Source organism: Rana temporaria, chromosome 4, assembly GCF_905171775.1.
Source record: "Rana temporaria chromosome 4, aRanTem1.1, whole genome shotgun sequence".
NCBI classification, from domain to species: domain Eukaryota; kingdom Metazoa; phylum Chordata; class Amphibia; order Anura; family Ranidae; genus Rana; species Rana temporaria.
In genome coordinates this window covers 473862328-473881157 of record NC_053492.1, presented here as the reverse complement: position 1 = coordinate 473881157, position 18830 = coordinate 473862328, and the positions used below count along the sequence as shown (strand labels likewise).

Sequence of the window (18830 nt, the reverse complement as noted above, 5' to 3'; positions counted from 1 at the left end):
TCACCACTCGCCGTCTGCTGCCCACCCGAGACAAGGTAAGTGCCGGGCAGATGATGGGGGGGGGGCACAGTGGCAGCACATGGGGCACAGTGGTAGCACATGGGGCACAGTGGTAGCACTTGGCGCACAGTGGTAGCACATGGGGCACAGTGGTAGCACTTGGCGCACAGTGGTAGCACATGGGGCACAGTGGTAGCACTTGGCGCACAGTGGTAGCACATGGGGCACAGTGGTAGCACATGGGGCTCAGTGGTAGCACTTGGGGCACCGTGACATAACTTGGGGCACAGTGGCAGCACATGGGGCACAGTGGTAGCACTTGGGGCACCGTGACATAACTTGGGGCACAGTGGCAGCACATGGGGCACAGTGGTAGCATTTGGGGCACAGTGGTAGCACTTGGGGCACAGTGACAAAACTTGGGGAACAGTGACAAAACTTGGGGCACAGTGGAAACATTTGCGGCACAGTGGCAACATTTAGGGCACAGTGGCAAAACTTGGGGCACAGTGGTAGCACTTGGGGCACAGTGGTAGCACTTGGGGCACAGTGACAAAACTTGGGGCACGGTGGCAACATTTGGGAAACAGTGGCAGCACATGGGGCACAGTGGCAGCACATGGGGCACAGTGGTAGCACTTGGGGCACAGTGGCAGCACTTGGGGCACAGTGGTAGCACTTGGGGCACAGTGGTAGCATTTGGGGCACAGTGGTAGCACTTGGGGCACACTGACAAAACTTGGGGCACAGTGGCAACATTTGGGGCACAGTGGCAACATTTGGGGCACAGTGGCAACATTTAGGGCACAGTGGCAAAACTTGGGGCACAGTGGTAGCACTAGGGGCACAGTGACAAAACTTGCATGAGCCACGTGTGTAGAAGGAATGCGTGGGGGGGGGGGGGGCAAGATTTTTTTTGCCCGGGGTCCAATCAACATTAAAGACGGCCCTGAGTCAGTTCAATGTTACATTGTATCATTGACCCTTTAATAGAGATGTTCTCATGGCGGTAGATGACGGGTTCTCTTTAATAGCAGCTCCCCTCTAGTTCGGAGGCGTTTGTTGACGCGATCCGTCCACTCGGAATATAATGGGCGGAGATCGATGTTGGTGTTCTGACCTCTCCCCCGTCCCGTCTGGCGGCGCGGAGAATTCCTGCGCTGACCTCTTCTTATTTCTTGGGAAAGTGTTACATAACAAAAAGAAAACACAAGTAACAGAAAACGGGCCAAACGCGTTCCTCAGACTCCGCCGCTAATATTAAACAGGTGGGCGTGCAAGAACATTGAGCGTGCCGGTCACGGGTGTCGCTGTCCCAGCACCCGGCACAAGGGGGGGCGTCACTCCGGCTAAAGGAGAACTCCAGCCTGGACGCTCCTGTTAGAAGTGCTCCTTATCGGAAAGAAATGTTCTGTCTGTTGGATACATTGTATCATTTATATATTATGTAAACATATTGTGGTCTCAGATCCTTGGACACTGTTAACCCCACCCATGACTTCCCACTTTTCGGGTGGGTGCACCTAAATTATGCCCACTTTATGGACAGGGACCACCAATCGTGCCCACATTACGGGTTGGTCCCACCCTAGGCCTCACCTCAAAATATGTGAGGTCCAACCATTCAGACCACTTTACAGGTTGGTCCCACCTCAAAATATGTGGGGACCACCAATTTGGACTACTTTACAGGTTGGTTTGTCCCACCCAGGCCCCACCTCAAAATATGTGGGGACCAACCATTCAGAACCTTTTACAGGTTTGTCCCACTCAGGCCCCACCTCTAAATATGTGGGGACCACCCAATCATACTACTTTACAGGTTGGTACCACCTAGGCCCTACCTCAGGTTTGTCCCACCCAGACCCCACTTAAAAATATGTGGGGACCACCCATTTGGACCACTTTACAGGTTGATACCACCCAGGCCCCACCTCAAAATATGTGGGAAACACCCATTTGGACCGCTTTACAGATTAGTACCACCCAGGCCCCACGTCAAAATATGTGGGGACCACCCAATCAGACTACTTTACAGGTTTGTCCCACCCAGACCCAACTTAAAAATATGTGGGGACCACCCATCTGAACCACTTTACATGTTTATACTACCCAGGCCCCACTTAAAAATATGTGGGGACCACCCATCTGAACCACTTTACATGTTTATACTACCCAGGCCCCACTTAAAAATATGTGGGGACCACCCATTTGGACCGCTTTACAGGTTTGTGCCACCCAGGCCCCACCTCAAAATATGTGGGGACCACCTATTCGGACTACTTTACAGGTTAGTCCCACCTCAAAATATGTGGGGACCAACCATTCAGACCACTTTACAGGTTTATACCACCCAGGCCCCGCCTCAAAATATGTGGGGACCACCCATTTGGATCCATTATGACCACTTTACAGGTTTGTCCCACCCAGGCCCCAGGTGGGGAAAAAAAAGAGGTCACATAATCCCCACATCACAACAAAATCCTGTGTGTGGAAAGTGAAATCAGCCTCAGCCCAGGCTCCATCCAGGCCACACACCCCAACGCGTTTCGTCCCAATCAAGGGGGCTTAATCATTGGGATCCTCATGATTTAAGTGGTTGTAAAGGCCGAAGATAAAATGCCTTCTGTGTGCAGCAGCGCCCCTAATACATACCTGAGGTCCCTCTCAGTCCAGTGATGTCCATGACCGTCCGAGATTCTCCTTCCTGATTGGCTGAGACACAGCAATGGTGCCATTGGCACCACTGCTGTCAGATAGCCAATCAGGGGAGAGAGGGGGCGTGGCCGGGTCAGGGCTCCGTGTCTGAATGGACACAGGGAGCTGTGACTCGGCTTGGGTGCCCCCCCCCATAGCAAGTTGCACATCCCGCGCATGCGGTCTCAGTGTTGCTCGTGTCCCATGGATAGGAAATATGTTATGACCCTCTTGTGCCTCTCTCCCCTACAGAAGGAAATGGACTCCATGGAGGATATCTACCTGTCTACACGGAAGGTCAAAGAACTTTCTGTGATCGACGGCCGGCGGGCGCAGAACTGCGTCATTCTTCTCTCAAAGTAAGTTGACACCAATCACTTCCTATGACGTCTGCTAAAGATTTACTGCTGCTGAAGTTGAAGCTCCGGGATTATAGTAATGGGAGCCAACTCAGGAGGTGGGGACAGTTCTGCCCCCCGGGGCACCGGTTGGCAGGAGGTTTGGTGAACCCAACGTAAAGTCTTACGAACTCTAATTTTAACCACAAAAATGAAATGAAACAAAGTCATCAAAATGGTTGATTGTCCAAAGAGCTAGCAATCAGAAATAAAGTACCGTATATACTCGAGTATAAGCCCAGTTTTTCTGCATAAAAAAAAAAAAACCCCTTCAGCTTATACTCGAGTCACCGCTGTGTTGACTAGTCGGCAGCTGTTGCCGGGTGTACTGCGCATGCGTGAGCACGTCCACGAGAACGTCTTTCTTGGTATGTGATGGGGGATTATCGTGCGTTGAACGAAGGGCATGCGCAATGCACCCGGCAACGGCCGCCGTCTACAGTTAACACAGCGGGAGAAGTTGGTACAACATGGAACAAGGTACGTGAGGCTGCAGATGGGCACAGTAAGGGCTGCAAATGGGCACAGTGAGAATGCAAATGGGCACAGTAAGGGCGTAAATGGGCACAGTGAGGCTGCAAATGGGCACAATAAGGGCACAAATGGGCACAGTGAGGATGCAAATGGGCACAGTAAGGGCGTAAATGGGCACAGTGAGGATGCAAATGGGCACAGTAGGGGCGCAAATGGGTACAGTAAGGATGCAAATGGGCACAGTAAGGGCGCAAATGGGCACAGTGAGGATGCAAATGGGCACAGTGAGGATGCAAATGGGCACAATAAGGGCGAAAATGGGCACAGTAAGGGCTGCTATTGTTAGGGTCAGTGGTAAGAATAGCGCCCCATTGTTGGTAACAGTGGGAGGAATAGTGCCCCATTGTTGGTGTAGAAGGAATAGTGCCTTTTAGCAGTGGGAAGAATAGTGTCCCAAGGGCCTGATAAAGGCAAGCAAAGGGGCACATCCGGCTCCTGGGCCGCAGTTTGGAGACCCCGGTTCTAGACCGACATAAACTGAGATTCAGTTTGCTCGCGGTTTGCCGCTCTTCGCTATCGCATCTCAAATCGCTCCTTAGTAGGTCGGAGTGTCTCTTCGATGGCCCGGTATAAATCGCTCTTCATAGGTCGGACTGTCTCTTCGATGGCCCGGTATAATCGCTCTTCATAGGTCGGAGTGTCTCTTCGATGGCCCGGTATAATCGCTCTTCATAGGTCGGAGTGTCTCTTCGATGGCCCGCTATAAATCGCTCTTCATAGGTCGGACTGTCTCTTCGATGGCCCGGTATAATCGCTCTCAGAACTGGCAGGAAAATGGCGGCTACTCAGGCAGCAGCACATCTGGTTCATCTTGAAGGAGCCGTAAACGCTGCAGGTTGTGCTTCTAATTGCAGGCGACCAGCTGGATCGAATTGCCGCGATCGGCACATAAATCTCTGCGGTTAATTGGCCCTCTATTTAGCTGAAACGAACACATTTTTCATTTGAAATTGCAGTTTCCATTCATTAAGATTTTTCCTCCGTCTCCATTCACCCCGCACCGTATTCCGTCTCCATTCACCCCGCACCGCATTCCGTCTCCATTCACCCCGCACCGCATTCCGTCTCCATTCACCCCGCACCGTATTCCGTCTCCATTCACCCCGCACCGTATTCCGTCTCCATTCACCCCGCACCGTATTCCGTCTCCATTCACCCCGCACCGCATTCCGTCTCCATTCACCCCGCACCGTATTCCGTCTCCATTCACCCCGCACCGCATTCCGTCTCCATTCACCCCGCACCGCATTCCGTCTCCATTCACCCCGCACCGTATTCCGTCTCCATTCACCCCGCACCGTATTCCGTCTCCATTCACCCCGCACCGTATTCTGTCTCCATTCACCCCGCACCGCATTCCGTCTCCATTCACCCTGCACCGTATTCCGTCTCCATTCACCCCGCACCGTATTCCGTCTCCATTCACCCCGCACCGTATTCCGTCTCCATTCACCCCGCACCGTATTCCGTCTCCATTCACCCCGCACCGTATTCCGTCTCCATTCACCCCGCACCGTATTCCGTCTCCATTCACCCCGCACCGTATTCTGTCTCCATTCACCCCGCACCGCATTCCGTCTCCATTCACCCTGCACCGTATTCCGTCTCCATTCACCCCGCTCCGTATTCCGTCTCCATTCATCCCGCACCGCATTCCGTCTCCATTCACCCCGCACCGTATTCCGTCTCCATTCACCCCGCACCGCATTCCGTCTCCATTCACCCCGCACCGTATTCCGTCTCTATTCACCCCGCACCGCATTCCGTCTCCATTCACCCCGCACCGTATTCCGTCTCTATTCACCCCGCACCGCATTCCGTCTCCATTCACCCCGCACCACATTCCGTCTCCATTCACCCCGCACCGCATTCCGTCTCCATTCACCCCGCACCGTATTCCGTCTCTATTCACCCCGCACCGTATTCCGTCTCTATTCACCCCGCACCGTATTCCATCTCCATTCACCCCGCACCGTATTCCGTCTCCATTCACCCCGCACCGCATTCCGTCTCCATTCACCCCGCACCGCATTCCGTCTCCATTCACCCCGCAACGGATTCCGTCTCCATTCACCCCGCACCGCATTCCGTCTCCATTCACCCCGCACCGTATTCCGTCTCCATTCACCCCGCACCGCATTCTGTCTCCATTCACCCCGCACCGTATTTCGTCTCCATTCACCCCGCACCGTATTCCGTCTCCATTCACCCCGCATCGTATTCCGTCTCCATTCACCTCGCACCGTATTCCGTCTCCATTCACCCCGCACCGCATTCCGTCTCCATTCACCGCGCACCGTATTCCGTCTCCATTCACCCCGCACCGTATTCCGTCTCCATTCACCCCGCACCGTATTCCGTCTCCATTCACCCCGCACCGTATTCTGTCTCCATTCACCCCGCACCGTATTTCGTCTCCATTCACCCCGCACCGTATTCCGTCTCCATTCACCCCGCACCGTATTCCGTCTCCATTCACCCCGCACCGTATTCCGTCTCCATTCACCCCGCACCGTATTCCGTCTCCATTCACCCCGCATCGTATTCCGTCTCCATTCACCTCGCACCGTATTCCGTCTCCATTCACCTCGCACCGTATTCCGTCTCCATTCACCCCGCACCGTATTCCGTCTCCATTCACCCCGCACCGCATTCCGTCTCCATTCACCCCGCACTGCATTCCGTCTCCATTCACCCCGCACCGTATTCTGTCTCCATTCACCCCGCACCGTATTCCGTCTCCATTCACCCCGCACCGTATTCTGTCTCCATTCACCCCGCACCGTATTCTGTCTCCATTCACCCCGCACCGCATTCCGTCTCCATTCACCCCGCACCGTATTCCGTCTCCATTCACCCCGCACCGCATTCCGTCTCCATTCACCCCGCACCGTATTCCGTCTCCATTCACCCCGCACCGTATTCCGTCTCCATTCACCCCGCACCGCATTCCGTCTCCATTCACCCCGCACCGTATTCCGTCTCCATTCACCCCGCTCCGTATTCCGTCTCCATTCACCCCGCACCGCATTCTGTCTCCATTCACCCCGCACCGCATTCCGTCTCCATTCACCCCGCAACGGATTCCGTCTCCATTCACCCCGCACCATATTCCGTCTCCATTCACCCCGCAACGGATTCCGTCTCCATTCACCCCGCACCGCATTTCGTCTCCATTCACCCCGCACCGTATTCCGTCTCCATTCACCCCGCACCGTATTCCGTCTCCATTCACCCCGCACCGTATTCCGTCTCCATTCACCCCGCACCGTATTCCGTCTCCATTCACCCCGCACCGTATTCCGTCTCCATTCACCCCGCACCGTATTCCGTCTCCATTCACCCCGCACCGCATTCCGTCTCCATTCACCCCGCACCGTATTCCGTCTCCATTCACCCCGCACCGTATTCCGTCTCCATTCACCCCGCTCCGTATTCCGTCTCCATTCATCCCGCACCGCATTCTGTCTCCATTCACCCCGCACCGCATTCCGTCTCCATTCACCCCGCACCGCATTCCGTCTCCATTCACCCCGCACCGTATTCCGTCTCTATTCACCCCGCACCGTATTCCGTCTCTATTCACCCCGCACCGCATTCCGTCTCCATTCACCCCGCACCGTATTCCGTCTCCATTCACCCCGCACCGTATTCCGTCTCCATTCACCCCGCACCGTATTCCGTCTCCATTCACCCCGCACCGCATTCCGTCTCCATTCACCCCGCACCGTATTCCGTCTCTATTCACCCCGCACCGTATTCCGTCTCTATTCACCCCGCACCGTATTCCATCTCCATTCACCCCGCACCGTATTCCGTCTCCATTCACCCCGCACCGCATTCCGTCTCCATTCACCCCGCACCGCATTCCGTCTCCATTCACCCCGCAACGGATTCCGTCTCCATTCACCCCGCACCGCATTCCGTCTCCATTCACCCCGCACCGTATTCCGTCTCCATTCACCCCGCACCGCATTCTGTCTCCATTCACCCCGCACCGTATTTCGTCTCCATTCACCCCGCACCGTATTCCGTCTCCATTCACCCCGCATCGTATTCCGTCTCCATTCACCTCGCACCGTATTCCGTCTCCATTCACCTCGCACCGTATTCCGTCTCCATTCACCCCGCACCGCATTCCGTCTCCATTCACCCCGCACCGTATTCCGTCTCCATTCACCCCGCACCGTATTCCGTCTCCATTCACCCCGCACCGTATTTCGTCTCCATTCACCCCGCACCGTATTCCGTCTCCATTCACCCCGCACCGTATTCCGTCTCCATTCACCCCGCACCGTATTCCGTCTCCATTCACCCCGCACCGTATTCCGTCTCCATTCACCCCGCATCGTATTCCGTCTCCATTCACCTCGCACCGTATTCCGTCTCCATTCACCTCGCACCGTATTCCGTCTCCATTCACCCCGCACCGTATTCCGTCTCCATTCACCCCGCACCGTATTCCGTCTCCATTCACCCCGCACCGTATTCTGTCTCCATTCACCCCGCACCGTATTCCGTCTCCATTCACCCCGCACCGTATTCTGTCTCCATTCACCCCGCACCGTATTCTGTCTCCATTCACCCCGCACCGCATTCCGTCTCCATTCACCCCGCACCGTATTCCGTCTCCATTCACCCCGCACCGCATTCCGTCTCCATTCACCCCGCACCGTATTCCGTCTCCATTCACCCCGCACCGTATTCCGTCTCCATTCACCCCGCACCGCATTCCGTCTCCATTCACCCCGCACCGTATTCCGTCTCCATTCACCCCGCACCGCATTCCGTCTCCATTCACCCCGCACCGCATTCTGTCTCCATTCACCCCGCACCGCATTCCGTCTCCATTCACCCCGCAACGGATTCCGTCTCCATTCACCCCGCACCGTATTCCGTCTCCATTCACCCCGCAACGGATTCCGTCTCCATTCACCCCGCACCGCATTTCGTCTCCATTCACCCCGCACCGTATTCCGTCTCCATTCACCCCGCACCGTATTCCGTCTCCATTCACCCCGCACCGTATTCCGTCTCCATTCACCCCGCACCGTATTCCGTCTCCATTCACCCCGCACCGCATTCCGTCTCCATTCACCCCGCACCGTATTCCGTCTCCATTCACCCCGCACCGCATTCCGTCTCCATTCACCCCGCACCGCATTCAGTCTCCATTCACCCCGCACCGCATTCCGTCTCCATTCACCCCGCACCGTATTCCGTCTCCATTCACCCCGCAACGGATTCCGTCTCCATTCACCCCGCACCGCATTTCGTCTCCATTCACCCCGCACCGCATTCCGTCTCCATTCACCCCGCACCGCATTCCGTCTCCATTCACCCCGCACCGCATTCCGTCTCTATTCACCCCGCACCGTATTCCGTCTCCATTCACCCCGCACCGCATTCCGTCTCCATTCACCCCGCACCGCATTCTGTCTCCATTCACCCCGCACCGTATTCTGTCTCCATTCACCCCGCACCGCATTCCGTCTCCATTCACCCCGCACCGTATTCCGTCTCCATTCACCCCGCACCGCATTCCGTCTCCATTCACCCCACACCGTATTCCGTCTCCATTCACCCCGCACCGTATTCCGTCTCCATTCACCCCGCACCGTATTCCGTCTCCATTCACCCCGCACCGCATTCCGTCTCCATTCACCCCGCACCGTATTCCGTCTCCATTCACCCCGCACCGCATTCCGTCTCCATTCACCCCGCACCGCATTCCGTCTCTATTCACCCCGCACCGCATTCCGTCTCCATTCACCCCGCACCGTATTCTGTCTCCATTCACCCCGCACCGTATTCCGTCTCCATTCACCCCGCACCGCATTCTGTCTCCATTCACCCCGCACCGCATTCCGTCTCTATTCACCCCGCACCGCATTCCGTCTCTATTCACCCCGCACCGCATTCCGTCTCCATTCACCCCGCACCGCATTCCGTCTCTATTCACCCCGCACCGTATTCTGTCTCCATTCACCCCGCACCGCATTCCGTCTCCATTCACCCCGCACCGCATTCCGTCTCCATTCACCCCGCACCGCATTCTGTCTCCATTCACCCCGCACCGTATTCTGTCTCCATTCACCCCGCACCGCATTCCGTCTCTATTCACCCCGCACCGCATTCCGTCTCTATTCACCCCGCACCGCATTCCGTCTCCATTCACCCCGCACCGTATTCTGTCTCCATTCACCCCGCACCGTATTCCGTCTCCATTCACCCCGCACCGCATTCCGTCTCCATTCACCCCGCACCGTATTCCGTCTCCATTCATCCCGCACCGCATTCCGTCTCCATTCACCCCGCACCGTATTCTGTCTCCATTCACCCCGCACCGCATTCCGTCTCCATTCACCCCGCACCGTATTCCGTCTCCATTCACCCCGCACCGCATTCCGTCTCCATTCACCCCGCACCGCATTCTGTCTCCATTCACCCCGCACCGTATTCTGTCTCCATTCACCCCGCACCGCATTCCGTCTCTATTCACCCCGCACCGCATTCCGTCTCTATTCACCCCGCACCGCATTCCGTCTCCATTCACCCCGCACCGTATTCCGTCTCCATTCACCCCGCACCGTATTCCGTCTCCATTCACCCCGCACCGTATTCCGTCTCCATTCACCCCGCACCGTATTCCGTCTCCATTCACCCCGCACCGTATTCCGTCTCCATTCACCCCGCACCGTATTCCGTCTCCATTCACCCCGCACCGCATTCCGTCTCCATTCACCCCGCACCGCATTCCGTCTCCATTCACCCCGCACCGTATTCCGTCTCCATTCACCCCGCACCGTATTCCGTCTCCATTCACCCCGCACCGTATTCTGTCTCCATTCACCCCGCACCGTATTCCGTCTCCATTCACCCCGCACCGCATTCCGTCTCTATTCACCCCGCACCGCATTCCGTCTCCATTCACCCCGCACCGCATTCCGTCTCTATTCACCCCGCACCGCATTCCGTCTCCATTCACCCCGCACCGCATTCCGTCTCCATTCACCCCGCACCGCATTCCGTCTCCATTCACCCCGCACCGCATTCCGTCTCTATTCACCCCGCACCGTATTCTGTCTCCATTCACCCCGCACCGCATTCCGTCTCCATTCACCCCGCACCGCATTCTGTCTCCATTCACCCCGCACCGTATTCTGTCTCCATTCACCCCGCACCGCATTCCGTCTCTATTCACCCCGCACCGCATTCCGTCTCTATTCACCCCGCACCGCATTCCGTCTCCATTCACCCCGCACCGTATTCTGTCTCCATTCACCCCGCACCGTATTCCGTCTCCATTCACCCCGCACCGCATTCCGTCTCCATTCACCCCGCACCGTATTCCGTCTCCATTCACCCCGCACCGCATTCCGTCTCCATTCACCCCGCACCGTATTCCGTCTCCATTCACCCCGCACCGTATTCCGTCTCCATTCACCCCGCACCGCATTCCGTCTCCATTCACCCCGCACCGTATTCCGTCTCTATTCACCCCGCACCGTATTTCGTCTCCATTCACCCCGCACCGTATTCCGTCTCTATTCACCCCGCACCGCATTCTGTCTCCATTCACCCCGCACCGCATTCCGTCTCCATTCACCCCGCACCGCATTCCGTCTCCATTCACCCCGCACCGTATTCCGTCTCCATTCACCCCGCACCGTATTCCGTCTCCATTCACCCCGCACCGTATTCCGTCTCCATTCACCCCGCACCGCATTCCGTCTCCATTCACCCCGCACCGCATTCCGTCTCCATTCACCCCGCACCGTATTCCGTCTCCATTCACCCCGCACCGTATTCCGTCTCCATTCACCCCGCACCGCATTCCGTCTCCATTCACCCCGCACCGTATTCCGTCTCTATTCACCCCGCACCGTATTTCGTCTCCATTCACCCCGCACCGTATTCCGTCTCTATTCACCCCGCACCGCATTCTGTCTCCATTCACCCCGCACCATATTCTGTCTCCATTCACCCCGCACCGCATTCCGTCTCCATTCACCCCGCACCGTATTCCGTCTCCATTCACCCCGCACCGTATTCCGTCTCCATTCACCCCGCACCGCATTCCGTCTCCATTCACCCCGCACCGCATTCCGTCTCCATTCACCCCGCACCGTATTCCGTCTCCATTCACCCCGCACCGTATTCCGTCTCCATTCACCCCGCACCGCATTCCGTCTCTATTCACCCCGCACCGCATTCCGTCTCTATTCACCCCGCACCGTATTTCGTCTCCATTCACCCCGCACCGTATTCCGTCTCTATTCACCCCGCACCGTATTCCGTCTCCATTCACCGCGCACCGCATTCTGTCTCCATTCACCCCGCACCGTATTCTGTCTCCATTCACCCCGCACCGCATTCCGTCTCTATTCACCCCGCACCGCATTCCGTCTCTATTCACCCCGCACCGTATTTCGTCTCCATTCACCCCGCACCGCATTCCGTCTCCATTCACCCCGCACCGTATTCTGTCTCCATTCACCCCGCACCGCATGCCGTCTCCATTCACCCCGCACCGCATTCTGTCTCCATTCACCCCGCACCATATTCTGTCTCCATTCACCGCGCACCGCATTCTGTCTCCATTCACCCCGCACCGTATTCTGTCTCCATTCACCCCGCACCGCATTCCGTCTCTATTCACCCCGCACCGCATTCCGTCTCTATTCACCCCGCACCGTATTCCGTCTCTATTCACCCCGCACCGCATTCTGTCTCCATTCACCCCGCACCGTATTCTGTCTCCATTCACCCCGCACCGCATTCCGTCTCCATTCACCCCGCACCGCATTCTGTCTCCATTCACCCCGCACCATATTCTGTCTCCATTCACCCCGCACCGCATTCCGTCTCCATTCACCCCGCACCGCATTCCGTCTCCATTCACCCCGCACCGCATTCCGTCTCCATTCACCCCGCACCGCATTCCGTCTCCATTCACCCCGCACCGCATTCCGTCTCCATTCACCCCGCACCGCATTCCGTCTCCATTCACCCCGCACCGCATTCAGTCTCCAGTCACCCCGCACCGCATTCCGTCTCTATTCAAAAGGTAGAACTGGTGTTCCCAGCCCCGCCCTCTCTCTCTGGACCCCCTGTGCATCCTTGCTTATTATCCACACTGAATCGGAGGGAGAGCCCACACAAGAGAACACTATGATGTCATGTGACCACAAGTCGCCTCAAACAAGCGGTCTGCAAAGCTTGACGGCTTCTAAATGAAATAATCCAAAATTCAGGTTAATGCAAATGGAGAGAACTTTCTAAGTTCAGCTCAACTGCAATTTCTCCTGGTCAGCGCTGGCGGGTTAGGAATTCCTTTCCTCTGTAACACCTTCATACATTTTGCTTGCCAAGAAAATAGCAGCTAATATGGGCCTGGCTCCGGCACTGGGATTTATTAATAGAAATCGAGGATTGGAAAACCGAGAAACCAGGACTTGATTTTGTGAAATGTTTGAATGTGCGACCTTAATTCAATGTAAGGGACATTCTTCTCACTGATCACCAATGTAAGGGACATTCTTCTCACTGATCACCAATGTAAGGGACATTCTTCTCACTGATCACCAATGTAAGGAACATTCTTCCCACTGATCACCAATGTAAGGAACATTCTTCTCACTGATCACCAATGTAAGGGACATTCTTCTCACTGATCACCAATGTAAGGAACATTCTTCCCACTGATCACCAATGTAAGGAACATTCTTCTCACTGATCACCATTGTAAGGAACATTCTTCCCACTGATCACCAATGTAAGGAACATTCTTCCCACTGATCACCAATGTAAGGAACATTCTTCCCACTGATCACCAATGTAAGGGACATTCTTCCCACTGATCACCAATGTAAGGGACATTCTTCCCACTGATCACCAATGTAAGGGACATTCTTCCCACTGATCACCAATGTAAGGAACATTCTTCTCACTGATCACCAATGTAAGGAACATTCTTCTCACTGATCACCAATGTAAGGAACATTCTTCCCACTGATCACCAATGTAAGGAACATTCTTCTCACTGATCACCAATGTAAGGGACATTCTTCCCACTGATCACCAATGTAAGGAACATTCTTCTCACTGATCACCAATGTAAGGGACATTCTTCCCACTGATCACCAATGTAAGGGACATTCTTCTCACTGATCACCAATGTAAGGAACATTCTTCTCACTGATCACCATTGTAAGGGACATTCTTCCCACTGATCACCAATGTAAGGAACATTCTTCCCACTGATCACCAATGTAAGGAACATTCTTCCCACTGATCACCAATGTAAGGGACATTCTTCCCACTGATCACCAATGTAAGGGACATTCTTCCCACTGATCACCAATGTAAGGGACATTCTTCCCACTGATCACCAATGTAAGGAACATTCTTCTCACTGATCACCAATGTAAGGAACATTCTTCTCACTGATCACCAATGTAAGGAACATTCTTCCCACTGATCACCAATGTAAGGAACATTCTTCTCACTGATCACCAATGTAAGGAACATTCTTCCCACTGATCACCAATGTAAGGAACATTCTTCTCACTGATCACCAGTAAAAGACTAAAGCCTTGAACTTTGGATTACAGTAAGTTTATATCAGATTCCAGGTGGCAACGCCTAAATGAGGATCAATTTATCTGCTTTTGTAGACCTCCAGAAGTTCCCCTCCAGAACAATGGACAACTTCTAAAGACTTCTTGTTAACACTCAATAAGCCTCACAAACTTGGTGTCTGTAGTTAGTAACAGTTGTGTGTGTTTTTTTTTTTTTTCTGTTTGTAGGCTCAAACTTTCCAATGAGGAGATCAAGAAGGCCATTATGGAGATGGATGAGCAGGAGGACCTCCCGAAGGACATGTTGGAGCAGGTATGTGTCCGTAGTGTTGCAACTGGGTCAGCATGGAGGAGGAAAGGTTCAGAATAAAATCACTTCTCTATTAATATTGTTTGTAACAGTGTATCAACCAACTATCTAACCAATGTGTGTATCAACGCCAACCCAACTAGGTAGTGTAAAGGTTTCTTCTTTTTCATTTAAGACTCATCTTCTCTGGTCAGGCGTGACCTGAAGTCTCAGTATTTTCCCAGTTTAAGGAGATGTAAGCCCCAAGGGGCCCATTTACATCTTGTGCTGTGGCAACGTGTTTTAACGTGTGTAACAAACGAAGATAACGCACATGTGTTGCAGTGCATCGCAATGCTCCATCGTGCGTTACAAAATTGGCATCAAGTCAAATTTTCATTGGGATTCTTTTCATTTCAACGCACATCATGATTGGGAAGTCTGTCCACCAAATGTTGCATTATGTATAAATCTTTTCAGATCTCCCGGTAACACAGATTCAGTGAACCCTCTAAATTTAAGGTTATTACGCCTAAAGCGGTTTTCAAGGTCTTCGATTTTTCGTTTTGAGTTTTTTAATGGTATCCTCTGTATCTCTGTGTGCGTCCACTAGGTCATTATGGGCCTCTGCAAACTCTCCCATCTTGTCTTTTATGTGGTCGACCCTGTCTCCTAGTTCTGCCACGTCAGCTCTTATGTTAGACCATGTCTCTGTGCAGGGTGCTGCGGAGAGCAACTAACATGCTCTTTAATGTAGTATCCAGAATCGGTTGGCCTGTGGTTGGGAACTGTGTTGTGGGGTCATTAAAATCGTTTATCTCTTCTATGAGCCTGCCCCCCCCCCTCTTCTTCATCTGTGTCCTCCAGTGCAGGATCTAGCCTGAGTCTGGGTTTCTGGGGGCTCTGGGAAGGGGAGACTTGACTACTTGCATGCCACGATCGACGTGGGGAGTATCTCGCCCCTGGATGAGGCCGGTCTCATGAGGCCACTGCTGAGGCATCGGCGCCATTTTGGCTGCGGGAGCTCCGGACCGTTGTGAATATCTCAGCGAGCTTGCGGGGACCACCATGGGATTTTCTTTTGCTCATACTCCTCTCAGGTGTGTTAGGAGGGTCTTCTCGGGATTGGGTGTGTTTTTCGTGTCCCCCTTTGCTGCCTTTTGGAAGCCTTGATGTCCCGGAGCTCTATCACACTGCGGACACCTTCTGTGCTGCCGGCCACGCCCCCTCAAATAAGGCATTATGGCCACTAGATAGAGCCTAAAAAGGGTTAGCTGGTAAGACTGGGCACCCACACAGCAGGATCTGGCCCTATGGGTCAGCGCCATCTAGTGGTGATCAATGCAGAACTTTCCTGAAATACCTCAGCCAGGGAAATACCGCATTATGGCAACTAGATGGAGATTAAAAAAAAGGAGATGGTAAGAATGGTCACCCACACAGTGGAATCCGGCCCTATGGGGCAGCTTCATCTAGTGGCGAATATGTGGAATTTTCCTGAAAAATCTCAATCAGATAACTACCGCACTATGGTCACTAGATGGAGCTTATAAAGAGGGAGATAAGACTGGTCACCCACACAGCTCCATCTAGTGGCCATAAGGCGATATTTCTCTATCAGGCACTAAGGGGTAGCTCCATCTAGTGGCTATAATGTGGAATTTTCCTGAAATACCTCAATCATAGAAACAACACCATTATGGCCACTAGATGGAGCTTATAAAGAGGGAGGTAATAAGACTGGTCACCCACACAGCTCCATCTAGTGGCCATAAGGCGGTATTTCTCTATCAGGCACTAAGGGGTAGCTCCATCTAGTGGCTATAATGTGGAATATTCCTGAAATACCTCAATCAGAGAAATACTGCATTATGGCCACTTGATAGAGCTTATAAAGAAGGAGATGATAAGACTGGTCACCCAAACAGCAGGATCTGGCCCTATAGGGCACGAAGGGGTGGCTTCATCTAGTGGCTATAATGTAGAATTTTCCTGAAATACCTCCATGGGCAAATACTGCATTATTACCACTAGATGGAATTTACAAAGAGGGAGATGATAAGAATGATCATCCCAAACAGCAGAATCTGGCCCTAGTGGTGATAATATGGAATTTTCCTGAAATACCACATTATGGCCACTAGATGGAGATTATAAAGAGGGAGATAAGACAGCTCCATCTAGTGGCCATAATGTGGTATTTCTCTATCAGGCACTAAGGGGTAGCTCCATCTAGTGGCTATAATGGTGAATTTTCCTGAAGTACCTCCATGGGAAAATACTGCACTATTGCCACTAGATTACCTTTACTAATAGGAAGATGATAAGAATGGTCATCCAAACAGCAGGATCTGGCCCTATGGGGCAGCTTCATCTAGTGGCAATAATGTGGAACTTTTCTGAAATACCTCAATCAGAGAAATACCACATTATGGCCACTAGATGGAGCTTATAAAGAGATAGATAAGACTGGTCACCCACACGGCTCCATCTAGTGGCCATAATGCGGTATTTCTCTATCAGGCACTATGGGGTAGCTCCATCTAGTGGCCATAATGCGGTATTTCTCTATCAGGCACTATGGGGTAGCTCCGTCTAGTGGCCATAATGTGGTATTTCTCTATCAGGCTCTATGGGGTAGCTCCATCTAGTGGCCATAATGCGGTATTTCTCTATCAGGCACTATGGGGTAGCTCCGTCTAGTGGCCATAATGCGGTATTTCTCAATCAGGCACTATGGGGTAGCTCCATCTAGTGGCCATAATGCGGTATTTCTCTATCAGGCACTATGCGGTAGCTCCATCTAGTGGCCATAATGCGGTATTTCTCTATCAGGCACTATGGGGTAGCTCCATCTAGTGGCCATAATGCGGTTTTTCTCTATCAGGCACTATGGGGTAGCTCCGTCTAGTGGCCATAATGTGGTATTTTTCTATCAGGCACTATGGGGTAGCTCCATCTAGTGGCCATAATGCAGTATTTCTCTATCAGGTACTATGGGGTAGCTCCATCTAGTGGCTATAATGTGGAATTTTCCTGTAATACCTCAATCAGAGAAACAAAACCCTTATGGCCACTAGATGGAGCTTATAAAGAGGGAGGTAATAAGAATGGTCACCCACACAGTGGAATCCGGCCCTGTGGCGCAGCTTCGTCTAGTGGCGAATATGTGTAATTTTCCTGAAAAAATCTGAGAAATTCCACATTATGGCCACTAGATGGAGCTTATAAGAAGGTAGATAGGACCGGATCTGGCCCTATGGGGCAGCTCCATCTAGTGGCCATAAAGTGGAGTTTGTTTCCTGAAATACCTCAATCAGAGAAATACCGCATTATGGCCACTAGATGGAGCTTATAAAGAGATAGATAAGACTGGTCACCCACACAGCTCCATCTAGTGGCCATAATGCGGTATTTCTCTATCAGGCACTATGGGGTAGCTCCATCTAGTGCCCATAATGCGGTATTTCTCTATCAGGCACTATGGGGTAGCTCCATCTAGTGGCCATAATGGGGTATTTCTCTATCAGGCATTATGGGGTAGCTCCATCAAGTGGCCATAATGCGGTATTTCTCTATCAGGCACTATGGGGTAGCTCCGTCTAGTGGCCATAATGCAGTATTTCTCTATCAGGCACTATGGGGTAGCTCCATCTAGTGGCCATAATGCGGTATTTCTCTATCAGGCACTATGGGGTAGCTCCATCTAGTGGCTATAATGTGGAATTTTCCTGAAAAAATCACAATCAGAGAAATTCCACATTATGGCCACGAGATGGAGCTTATAAGAAGGTAGATAGGGCTGGATCTGGCCCTATGGGGCAGCTCCATCTAGTGGCCATAAAGTGGAATGTGTGTTCCTGAAATACCTCAATCAGAGAAATACCGCATTGTGGCCAGTAGATGGGGCTGACATTTTTTAGAATTTGAAGATTCTTTTTTTTTATAAACGGACCCCTATGAGCTCACCAAAAACCAAAAGTAAGAATTACAGAAGCGCGGCAACAACACGCATTCCTTTCTGGTAGCGTGCACCTCGCTCCTTCCCATCCGCGATTCCTTGTTTCGCGCCAAACGTTAAGCTTTCAAAACAAGTCAACGATGTCGGTTCCCATGCTTCCACCCTCTCGGGGGTCACTTGGACTGCCAAGCTCGAAGAAGTAGATTCCTTCTTGTGGACATTAAAAGCTTTTCTTACTTTGTGAAGCGCATTCAGACTATTGGGGGGGGGACGCGAATCGCGCAACGTGTTATCCGCAGGATTCAGGAGCTCCTCTACGGAGATTGGAGTTTTTATTGACTAAGTCGGTGTTGTTTTACACACAATAC

The 18830-nt window shown here is 52.8% G+C and overlaps 1 protein-coding gene across 1 annotated transcript in view; it reads left to right on the top strand.

The window, feature by feature from the left end:
• DAAM2 (dishevelled associated activator of morphogenesis 2) overlaps positions 1–18830 on the top strand; it is a 308732-nt gene that overhangs the window by 252346 nt on the left and 37556 nt on the right. Inside the window, exons 17-18 of the mRNA XM_040351813.1 lie at positions 2950–3056; positions 14441–14525. Coding sequence (XP_040207747.1) covers positions 2950–3056; positions 14441–14525 — 192 coding nt within the window. The remainder of the gene's footprint in view (positions 1–2949; positions 3057–14440; positions 14526–18830) is intronic.